Genomic DNA, 12,153 nt, shown 5'->3' with positions numbered 1-12,153 from the left:
ACAAGTTTGGTCAGTCCTCATCCTTCTTGACCACTAGAGGGAGCAGCGTATACATAGAGTACTAGACCTTGAATCTGGAAGCCCTGAGTGTGAATCCTACCTCTCACGGTGAGATGGCTTTCAGCCTCACTTTACTCGGCTGTAAATTGGAAATAATAAGAATACCTATCTACATCTCAGGGTTGTTGCGAAAATCAAAGTGTTTGGCAAAGCTTAGAGTGCTAGATTGATACTAATCTTTATTATTATTATTAATCAATAACATTAAGTGCCTACTATGTGTCCGATATTGTGCTAAGCACTGGGGACACAAAAAGAGGCAAAAGTCAGTCCCCGCTGTCCGAGAACTGGTTACTGTCACACATAATCGAGTGTGTGGCTGACTGCTCACCCCGAGTTGTCAGGTTCTGTCTATTCTGCCTCCACAAGACCTCTTGTGTGGGTCTCCGGGGTCCCCTTCTCCCCCCGCCCCCCAGCACTCACACTCACCACCTTTCACCCAGACCACTCTAATCGCCTCTTAGCGAGAGTCAGCTTCTAGTAGTGGGAAGGCTTCCACTGGCTCTCTTTGGCCCTGGGGAGCGGGGCAGGACCAAGAACAGCGGACAGAAGGAGCCAAGAAGCCAGTTTAGACTTCAAGACCTGAAAACCGTCTGAACAATGAGCGCTGCCCCAGAGTGCCCAAGCACCTTCTTGGCAGAGGCAGAGGAGCATTCCTTAGGTATGTTCCAATGGGGCTCCCTGCCATGCAGGGCCAGACCACTCTCCAACCCTGGGATAGTGGAACGGGGTCTCTGACTCCCATCACGTCTCCTCTTACCACTCACACTCCACACAGCTGACAGATCCATAAAGATAAAATGGAGGCTGCCCAAGGCTCTGCCCAAGACGCTTCACTATGCCCCCCATCACTAAAAAGAAAAGAAAGGTGAGAAACAAATCTGGGCTTTCGCCTCACATTTCCCAGGAAATTCGGAAATATTTTTTAAAACCAGATTTCTTCTCTCCTGTCTCTGATTGTGACCCTCGAGACTTTCCCACCTCTGCCCCGAAGACTTCTCATCCTGCTGCCCCTGCCCCCCCGGGGCAGTCTCCTCCTCTCACTGGTCAGTTCCTGCCTGGAGCTTCCATTGAGGAAGTCTCAGAGCATCTCACTCACTTCTCAGCCTCTTCTCCTCTTGACCCTCTCGATCTCCCCACCTTCCCATCTCCCCACTGGTTTTCAGTTCCCTCGAATGCGTTACCTTGCCCCCTACTAGAAGGTCAGCCATGTGAGGGCAGGAACTGTCTCTGTGCTGTAGTCATGCTAGCTAGTATTCTTTTTATTAATTTAATAATAATAGGTGCCATTAGATTGTGAGCTCCTGGAGGGCAGGGACTGCCTCTTTGTGCATGCTGTACCAACACTAGTTATTAATAATAGTAATAGGTGCTCACAATAATAATAATAATTAATGATAGGTGCCATTAGATTGTGAGCTCCTGGAGGGCAGGGACTGCCTCTTTGTGCATGCTGTACCAACACTAGTTACTAATAATAGTAATAGGTGCTCACAATAATAATAATAATTAATGATAGGTGCCATTCGATTGTCAGCTCCTGGAGGGTCTTTTGTTCCTTTTTGGATCCCCTGTGTTTATCACAGTGTCTGGCACATAGGAGGTGCCTAATAAATGTTATTGATTGAAGTGCCAGCACTTAGCACAGTACTTGGCTCACAGTAAGCACGTAATAAATGCCTCACGTGGGAACCGTCAAAGCTGGTGGGTTTATGGAAAGCCAGGAACCCTAATTTTTCTTGGGATAGCTGGGAATGACTTTAACCCTTCTGAAAAGGCATTTGGGAATATTCCAGAAAAATCGCCTCAGCAGCTCATACCCTTTGACCCAGAGATCCCATTGTATGACAGGCCTCTAAAAGGTCTGAGAGAAATGCTCCGTAGGTTTCAAAAAAAATTCGTAGCAGCACTTTTTGTGGTGGCAAAGATCTGGAGACCCAGTAAATGCCCACTGAGTGGGAGATGACCACACCAATTGTGGACTTTGAATATAACGGGGAATATTGTTGCTCTATGAGAACCGATGAGGAAAGTGAATTCTATGGAGCCTGGAAACTGGGCTGGGGGAAGATGAAAGAGGATGGGGATCCTCTCTCCTTTCTTTGTGAGGGTGAAGGCCTATGGGTGCACAATGTTGTATACACTGTAACCTCGGGTTCTAAGGACATGTTGGCTAGTTTTGCTGAAATGCTTCCCCTTTTCTCTTTTTATTCTCGGTTGAAGGGGTGTAAAAACACAAAATAGCAATAAAAATGGAAGTAAAAAAGGACCCGCAATATTCAATAGCTGCCTGTCACTCTGAGGGTCAAACATGAACTCAGTCTATGGCCACGAAGCCTCCTCAACCCTGCCCCAGCTTCGCTCGCGTCAATTCTCCTGCCCCATTCTCTCTGGCCAAATCAGCCTATTGGACTTTTCCGCGTTTGTGATGTCTCATCTCCCACCTCCATGTCTTTGCACAGGCTGCACCCCCCACACTCAGGAATCAGAGGAGCAGAGTTCGAATCTTTACTGTGTCACTCCCTAAACTTTGTGACAAGGGACGAGTCACTTCTCCCAGGCCTCAGTTTTCTTGTCTCTAAGGTCAGAAGAGGTCGAGCTCCGTGGGTCTTCTGAGTTATAAGTTAATGAGCCTTTACTTCCTCCACCATCAGCAGCAAGTGCATGAATTAGCGTCTGCCAATGGATCGTGAGCAATCACGGATGTTTATTTTCTGCAGGAACAAAGTACTGCTTAGGCTTGAGACGAGAAAACATTATAACTCCAAGTAAATGAATAATTCACATGATTAGATTTACCCAAATCAGCATGTATCATGGTGACGGCCCCTATAGGTCACTACATCGGGGACTGCCAGAAAGGGGCCTCAGAAACCTTCACTTTATAGAGAAGAAATTGGGGTCCAGAGAGAAAGTGACCTGCCCCGGCTCCCGCAGCACCAGCCTGCTAGAAATTCATTATGATACAGGCCCTGTTCTAAGCTGGTGCCTCGATCTTTGGTGGCAAATCAAAGCATGGCATGTGAGCTCGGAACACCTGGGTTCAAATCTCATCTCAGGCACTTACGGGAGGTGTGACCCTGGACAAGTCACTTAACTTAATCCTTCTGAACCTGAACAAAGTGGGTGCTGCTTCCAGGCACCATCTGCCTCAGAGGGCTGTGGTGGGTAAGACCACCACCTGATCATAACAAATAAGGAGCTAATATTTACAAAGCACTTTGAGGTCTGCAAAGCTCTTTACATACAGCCACCTCATTTATCCTCCTGGCAACCCCATGAGGTACAATGCTATTATTATAACAGTTTGAATTTTATCACACCCATTTCACAGGTGATGAAACTGAGGCTGAGAGGTTTCATGGCTTGCCCAAAGGGAGAAAACATTCTATAAACTGTCAAGTACCAAAGAAGTGGGAAATGAGAGTCTCGTACCGACTTGAGCTTACCAGCCCACAGAGAAGGGCAGAGGAAACCGAGGGCGCCAAGTTTTCCACGGGGAAGACGTAACTCCCTTCCCTGGCACCGGAGCAGCAGCAGGGAAGGGCTTTTTTCTTTCTTTCTCGTGGCTTTGCAGGGCACAGGACTAGGTCCTGGGGACCTGCAAGGGATTGGATCCCCAGAGCACCTTCCTCCACCCGGAGAAAGGCTCACTCACATCATCCCGGCCAGGCCTGAGCGGCAAGCGCCAAACGGCCCTTTGGTTTTGGAACAACCATGACTCGTGTTCGGTTAATCTTCTGGATGAACAGGCCTCTAACCCACAAAGTAGTAAGAGTGTTTTATCCATTTGGGACCAAAAATTAGAAGAAAAACAAACAAAAACAAAACTCTCAAGTCAAGCAGTCTGGATCCAGCCGAAGAATTAAATTAAAAGTATCACCTATAGCACAGGGATTGATGCTTCTTTCTACATACCTCATCTTCCTCACAAAAGAGAAGTTTTATTTTTTTCTATCTCAAAATATATGCACTGTGTATACACAAGAAAAATCTGGCCGAAGCAGCTAGGGGGCGCCACAGTGCACAGAGCTCTGGGCCTGGAGTCAAGAAGCTCTGAGTTCAAATACAACCTCAGACGCTTACTAGCTGTGTGACCCTGGGCAAGCCACTTGACCTCTGTCTGCCTCAGTTTCTTCAACTGTAAAATGGGGATAATAGCACCTCCCTCACAGGGTTGTTAAAAGGATCAAATGTGATCATATTTGTAAGTTGTTTCTTAGCAGTGTCTGGCACATAGGGTAGGTGCTTAATAAATGCATGTTCCCATCATCCCTCCCCTCCTGGGGGCATTAGTGGACTGCAAGTTCAGTAAGACATGGCAGCAAGACCCTGGGGTCTTGCCCAAGGCCCCACTGCCCCACTGCCTCCGGCTCAGTCCAGTGACAATTAATTTACATATTTTGAATGACCATTTAATGAGAAGTACCTATACCTTCTAATTATATGTTAATTTATATTTAATTTAATAATAATTATTATTATATTACAATATGTCAGAAATGTTTTCCCCCACGGCAAGTTTCTGTGCCAAGAATCTTACACGTGTCACACAATTCAATTATTACTGGACTGAGCCGCAGTGGGGCCTAGTGAGTGGAGAGCTGGCCTCAAAGCCAAGAAGATGTGAGTTCTAGTCCTGCCTCTGACACATAGCGACCCTGGGCAAGTCCCTTACCTCTCTACTTCCATCAGTTTCCTCATCTGAACAATGAAGGGGCTGGTCTAAGAGATCTGGAGTCCCTTCCAAATCTATGTTTATGATTCTAGAGATGTCCTTTCCAGCTAAACAGGCACTTAAAATAAAACAGAAGCATGGAGAGGTAGCAGAGGACTATGGAGAGACTTAGTCAACAGACCCAGGTTCGAATCCTTCCTCTCATACCACCTTTGCGACCAGGAGGAAGTCCCTTAAGGTTAGAGAGATTTACTTTTCTCGTTATAAAACAGGGACAATAATACCTGTAGCACTTATCTCCCAGGGTTGATGTAAGAATCTAAAGAGATAATGAGATGCCCTCAGGTCCAACCTCTTATTTATAGGTAAGGAAACTGAGGCCCAGAGAGATGAAGTGATTGGTGCCAGGTCACCCAGGTAGTAAGGAGTAGAACTAGGATTTGAACCCAGGACCTCTGATTCAAAATCTGTCGCTCTTCCTACTGTTCTGAGCTGCTTCCGTAATGTTTTGAAAATTGCATGCATAATTTATCTCTGTGTGATTCATTCGTATAGTTTCTGTTTGTTTGCATCATTCATGCCGTGCTTTGTAAATCTTCGAGCTCCGTGTAAATGTCAGCTCTTGTTACGGTGAAACCCTGCCCTTCCTCTGGTGCTGCTGTGATGCTCACAACCAGGGATGCCTGGGGTTTGGGGCACCGACCCAGGCAGTGCCAGACAGCTGCCTCTTCATCCCCAAACCTCTTTTCACACTGGAGCCCTGTGACCTCATTACCTTGAGGAGCTCCTGGCGTCATATCCCTTCACCAAAGCAGAGCTTACGCTCTCTGAGCTGCCTGAAGGCAACAAGAGCTTAAGTGACTCACCCAGGGAGATGCCCAGGGTCAAGACTCGAACCCATGTCTTTTTGAGTGCTAAATTGGCTCTCCATGCTCTATTCACTATGCCAAGCTGTCTCTCTCAGCGCGGGGTGATTAAGAGGATCAAACCATATAAAATATCTTATAAATCTAAAAACAATATGTACAGATGTCAGATATTTATCATGAACAAATGATGAGGATCACCAGAATTCCCAGCAGAATCAAAGCCGCCTGTCCTGGGGTCACTCAACTCCCTCCCCATCCCCAGCCAAATCAAAGGGTAGCCCGGGCCTTGCAGGCTACCCAAACAGCCCAGACTCCAAAGAAAGGGTGGGGTTTGGGAGGTCCCCTGCAGCTGAACTGCAAGGAGTGATTGCTCCCCTCCCTGATGCTCTACAAAAGAAATGAGTCCAAAGGTCACGCATCCCCTGGGAGAAGACCTCCTTATTCTCCAGGAGGAGACAAGTCCACTCAGGCCAGCATCCTCTCTCCTCCAGGTAAGCAAGGGGCAGGCAGCCAGGAAGAAAGGCAAGCAGAAACAAGGTTTCCATTCCTTCACGCTAAGCCTAGTTTAACTCATTCCTGGCTCAGAGTCATCAAGCTGACCCCAGGGGCTCCTCAGAAAGAATGGCTCCTTCCACAAATCTACCCACCAAGAGTATGATCTCCAAGAGCTTCTGCTACATTTAGGAAGAGACTACACCAGGGTTCTAGAATTCAAATTTTAGAGATTCTCTTCCAAAAAAAATCCAGTTCCTTCCTCGATGGTTTCTCCTTCCCCAACTCCTACCAGCTTGCACCAATCCAGCCCTTCCTACTCCCCGGCATATGGTCAAAAAAGAAATCTAGATTTCCCCAGTTTATCCAACCCAGACCATCAGAGTCCCCGAAAAGAACAAATCTGGGAAATTCTAAGGTAGAGAAGTCTCATAGCAAATAAAGTCCCATCATGTGCCTCCCATTCCAAGAGTAGGAGCAGAAGTGAGGGGAGTGTCCTGGCTTGCATGTGCTCAGACCTAAATCACATTGGCAAGGGTAGAGAGAGGATCTGGAGTGCCCCCAGCCACTGACCATTTGATCTTCTAGGTGAAAGAGGCTTTGGGGAGCTTTGGAAATGTCTTGAAGAAGGAGGTGAAATCATCAGATCTTTGCCTGAGGAAGATCTAATGAGAAAAGATATACCAAAATTCTGAATGAAATTAAGAGTCTACCAAGGTCCAGATAAAGGTCTAGAGTCTACACCTTCCATCTAAGAGGGTGGAACCTGAATTCCATTTACTAACTCTATGAACTTGGGCAAATCATTTCACTTCTTGGATTTCTCCTTTGCAAAATGGCAGAGTTGGGAGGAGGTGGGGAGGGTGTTGACCGAAATGACTTCTAAGCCTCCTGGGTTCAAATCCTATCTCTGACATTTGCTTGCTGTGTGACCACAAGCTAGGCAGCGAACATTCCTGAGATGAAGTTTCGTCTGAAATTGGGATCATAATACCTGTAATACCCACCCCACAGGGCTATTGAGGCTTAACTGAGGGAGGGTCCTGTGGACCTTTACTACCTTTAAAACTCTATGTAAATGAACATTATTATTCTCACCATCTATCCTCTACTCTTTTGAGTTGTGGTGCTGCAGAAGACTTGAGAGTGCCTTGGACAGCAAAGAGGTCAAATTTGCCAATGCTTAAAGAAATTAATTCAGCCTATTCACTGGAAGGTCAAATACTGAAGATGAAGCTTAAATATTTTGGCCACAGTGAGAAGATGGGACTCGTTGGAAAAGACCCTGATGTTGGGGAAAGATTGAAGGCAAAGGGAAAAGGGGAGGGTAGAGGATGAGATGGATAGAGAGTGTCATGGAAGGGATGAGCATGAGCTTGAGTAGACTCGGGGAGACAGTGGAGGATAGAAGGGCCTGGAATGCTGGGGTCTGGAAGGTCTGAATTCAAATCCAGCCTCAGACACTTTCTAGCTGTATGACCTTGGACAAGTCACTTAACTCCTATTTGCCTCAGTTCCTCACCTGTAAAAATGGGAACACAACGGAGATGGAAAAGGCAAACTACTCCAGCATCTTTGTCAAGAAAATCCCACGGTGAAGGGTCAGACATGACGGATTAACTGAACAACGACAATCCTCTACCCTCAACAGCTCTTGGTAACAGGCCTCTTCATGAAAGTGAGCTTCTAAGAGCCTGAGCACCCCAGACTGGAAAGCCACAGACACAGCCCCCACTTCTCAACTTAATGACAACAACTATTCACAACATGAGGGACCCAAGGAAAGAAAATAACCGACCCTGCGGGCAATGAAGTAGTTCACAATACATTTGGGGTGGGGGGAGACCCACACACAGACAAGTATAACATATGTTGGATATGATGACGTCCCTAGGAAGGGCAGGCAGTGGCATGAGAGACTGAGGCAGGGGGAGAAATCCCACCTAGATGTGTTATTTAGCTCAGGGTTGTACGGAGAGGGTGGCCCCAGACTTGGATGTTGTAGGAAAGATGGCAGAGAGAGAAAAGAATCTGTCCAAGCATAGGAGGTAATGTGAGCTCTTCACAGAGACAGGAGAGAGCAAAGTGAAACTCAAAATTGGTGTCTACTCTGAGAATGACCAGCGCCTTCCTTGGCAGAGCCAGCAGCCAGTGTAGAAGTGCCCTTCACGGACGGGGATTAACAAATGATCCCAAATTTCTAGTGGCCGAGGGCATTGCCTAGGATGCTGAGAAGGGACGTGCCCAGGCTCACAGAGCCGGCTCAAGTCACAGCTAGGTCTTAAAGCTGGCCCATTCTGACTCCAAGGCCCCCCTCTCTCCACTGAGCTGTGACCTTTAAGTGCCAACCAAGATTATTCCTGCCACGTGTACGACTTAGTTATTTACAGTGTTTTCCTCCTGACCTTGCGAGTGCCCCCAGTGCCTTCTGTCCTTTTAAAGTTCTGGTCACAGTCATTCAGTACTCACTGACCAATGGACAAACTCCATTCTATTCCATTTAGCCCAGGCTAAGTTCAGAGGATGCCCTGCTAACCCCCCGTAGGCTACCCTTTGCTCATTCTATCTTAAAGAGTCCTACAACAAAATAAGGTAGATGGCGCAGTGGATAGAGCACCAGGGCTGAAGTCAGGCAGACTTCCTAAATTTAAATCTGGCTTCAGACACTTACTAGCTGTGTGACCCTGGGCAAATCACTTAACCTTGTTTGCCTCAGTTTCCTCATCTGTAAAATGAGCTGGAAAAGGCAAACCACCCCACTATCTTTGCCAAGAAAACTCCAACTGGGATCACAAAGAGGCGGACATGACTGAAAAACAAAGTAATCGTTCTACAATTGTATAACCAAAGTCAAGGCCCAAGACAAATTCCTGAGATTTTCTAATCGAGTATTTTTGAAAAGCACTTTCTTTTCATATGGAGAATTCCTCATTCATTTCTCTTCTGAGTCTGTCTTAAAACATAAACATACATAGGATCAAAGAACACAGGTGCATCGATTTAGAGCTGAAAGAGACTTCAGAAGCAATCCAATCCAACCTTCATTTGCTAAATGTAAAAACTGAGGCTCGGAGGTTTGCCAAAGGTCACACAAATAGTAACTAACAAAACTAGGACCTAGAAGTTATAGAGAAGAAAACTGAAGTCCCGAGAGGAGAAGCTTGTCCAAGCTCCCATAGCTCTTTGGAAGAACCAGGATTTGATCCTGGGCCTGGTAATCAATGGCAAGTACACCCATGGGGGCTTGGAAGGGACAACCCAGCAAGTCAGGCCAGAAATCATCTGTCATCCACTGGTACAAAGTACTTGCCAGCCTGGATGGCTTTAAAAAAGCTGGGTGAAGTGAATTGAGTCTGAGGTCCCTTCCAGCTCTCAACTGGGGATGAAGACAAAGAGGAAGAAGAAACAGAGAAATGATCATGGTCAAGACCCCAAGTCAAGTACATTTAATAACCTTACCGCAGATGTGAGACGGACAAGGAGCTCATCACTGGTTTCTCCTGTGTCTTCAATTTTCTGATGGGGCCTGAAAAATAAACAGCTAATTACTTTTTAGGGTTTTTTTTCCAGTTTGGCTGTATTATCCATATCATGCAGAAAATCGGGGACAAATAGCAACCATTTACCATGCCATCACAAATCCCAGATGGAATCACAAAAACACTTGGGTGACTCGAATCCCACATTAGTGCAACTATTCTCCTTAAATCAATAAGCATGTTGCCAAACTCGATTAATCATAGGCATAAGAATTGTTCTCCAAATCTCACCCAAAGATGACACTGATAGATAAGGTTTGGGCCCAGATGGCAGAATTAGGAACAATGGGTGGGAGTAGCTCAGAGGCAAATTTCAGCTGAGGGTGATAATGGAGAGAATACTCTTCTTGGGAAGGTTTTAGAGAGTATTCTTGGTCAGGTACAAGTTAGAACAAGCAGCCTCCCAGGTTCCTTCCAACTCAAATTCTGTGATGAGGAAAACTTTCCTGACAATTGAGGCAATCCCAACATGGAATGGGCTGCTTCTGGGGGCAATGGGTTCTCCCTCAATAAAGGGCTCTCCTCAAAGGCTGAATGATGATTTATAGGATTAGTTGTTGAGGGAATTCCTCTACAGGTATTGGTTGGACTAGTGGGCCTCAGAGCTTTTTTTTTTTTTTAATTCTGTGATAAGAAAAAAAAAAAAACAACAACTTCCTAATGATCAACAGGGTCCAAGAATGGAATGGACTGCCATGGGAAAGAGTGGATTCCTCATCTTTGGAGGCCCTTCATCAGAGGCTGGATAATCACTTGACAAACACCGGTATAGAGGGGATTCTTGTCCAGGTACAAGCTAGATGAGACGGGCTCTGAGGTCCCTTCCAACTTAAACTCTGTGATCTTCCACACAAAAGACTTCACCCAAGGACACTACAAAACAAGATGGCACACTTTTAAGAGGATGGGGGGGTTGGGACGTACCTCAGCAGCCATCCATTCACCAAAGGCATCCCCACTATTTCATACCTGACAAGGGGTCAGCTGGTTGGAGGGGAACCTCTTGGGGCAGCCCATTCTATGTTGAGACAACTCTAATTGTTAGGAATTTTTTCCCAACATTCAGCCTCGGTTGGCATCTTCATAACTTCCCTCTGTTGCTCCTGGTCCTACCCTCCAGGGCCAAAGAGAACGAGCTCATCTCTCTTCTACGTGATGGCCATTCCCATACTTGAGGATAGCTCTTGTCTCCCCAGAACTGTCTCTCCACCGATGTCCGTATGATATGGATTCAAGGTCCTTCATCCTCTTGGTTAATACCCTCGGGAGATCTCTAGCTCATCAGTTGGGGATAGAATTTGTCACTTGTGCTAAATCAAGCAAAGAGACTATTTGGATGATCGATGGAGACGTCTTTGTCAGAAATCTTAGGCCTCAAGCATTTGAAATGCCTTTCTTAAGCATCTGCCATATGTTTAGCCCAGTTCTCAGACCTCCGACATAGAAGACCATATGGCCCCATCCTCCAAGAGCCTTCATCCTCACTGCTGATAACAGCTGGTGATTACATAGCTCCCTAAGGTTTGCAAAACACTTCACATAATTATCGCATTGGCTCCTCACAACTACAGGAGGCAGGTGATATTGTTATGTCCATTGTACAGATAAGAAAACTGAGACTGAGAAAGGTTAAATGATTGGCCCAGGGTCACATAGCTAAAAAGTGTGGGAAGAGGTAGGCAGGGAAGGCTTCTAGGGAGAAGCGCCTCTGCGTATGGAGGGCTAGAGAAGAGACAAAAGAGGACGCGAGGCAGAGGAAAGACCTTGACCCAGAGACCCTCGATCTCAACAAGTACTGACTGAGCTCTTGTGTGCAACCAAGACAGACCCATTAAGGGTCACAAAAACCTAGATTCAGAGCTGGACTGGACCTCAGAGCCAGTCCAACTCCCTCATCTGGCGGCAGAACTGCAGCCCAGAGAAGGTCACCTAGAGGACCCGAGACCTGGAGCGCATCTGGACCCTGGAAGACGTCAAATCCAACTCTCCAGTTTCACAGACGGGGAGACTGAGGTACAAAGGATCCGTGACTTGTCCAAGGTCCCAGAGAAGATGATGGGTCCTGAACTGCAGGACCTCAAAGGCCATCTAGTTCTACATTGGATTAGGGAAACTGAGGCCCACAGAGTTGGAATGGTGCACATAATCACACAGGTTATCAGGAAAGCTGTTGCTATGGATAAGGAAGCACAAAGTTTGGGTAAGTAAGGTAAGACCAAGGGCCCGATGGATATGAGCATTCTCAAGAGCCAAGCAAAGGAGTCTGCACGTGATCCCACACCAAGCAATAGTCACTGTGAGTTTCTAAATAAGCAAGTGACATAGGAGAGAACAGCTTCTAAGGGGGGAAAGTCACCCTCTATTTCAGGTTGTAAAGAAATCTTGAGGTTCCTAAACATGGGGAGGGGATGAAGAGGGAGGAGAGAGGGAGGGAGAAAAGAAAAGACAGAGGGGGGAGAGAGGAGGGAGGGGGGAGAGAGAGGGAGAAGGGGGGAGAGAGAGAGAGAGAGAGAGA

General features: G+C 46.6%; 1 protein-coding gene across 1 annotated transcript in view; it reads right to left on the bottom strand.

Moving 5' to 3' along the window:
• Positions 1-12,153, bottom strand: part of LOC114050427 (rap guanine nucleotide exchange factor 5-like) — a 235,505-nt gene that overhangs the window by 159,294 nt on the left and 64,058 nt on the right. The window contains exon 6 of the mRNA XM_027872091.1: positions 9,559-9,625. Within this exon, the coding sequence (XP_027727892.1) occupies positions 9,559-9,625 (67 nt within the window). The remainder of the gene's footprint in view (positions 1-9,558; positions 9,626-12,153) is intronic.

Source organism: Vombatus ursinus, unplaced genomic scaffold (assembly GCF_900497805.2).
Source record: "Vombatus ursinus unplaced genomic scaffold, bare-nosed wombat genome assembly UNPS02014799.1, whole genome shotgun sequence".
NCBI lineage: Eukaryota > Metazoa > Chordata > Mammalia > Diprotodontia > Vombatidae > Vombatus > Vombatus ursinus.
This window is presented reverse-complemented; position numbering and strand designations above follow the sequence as displayed.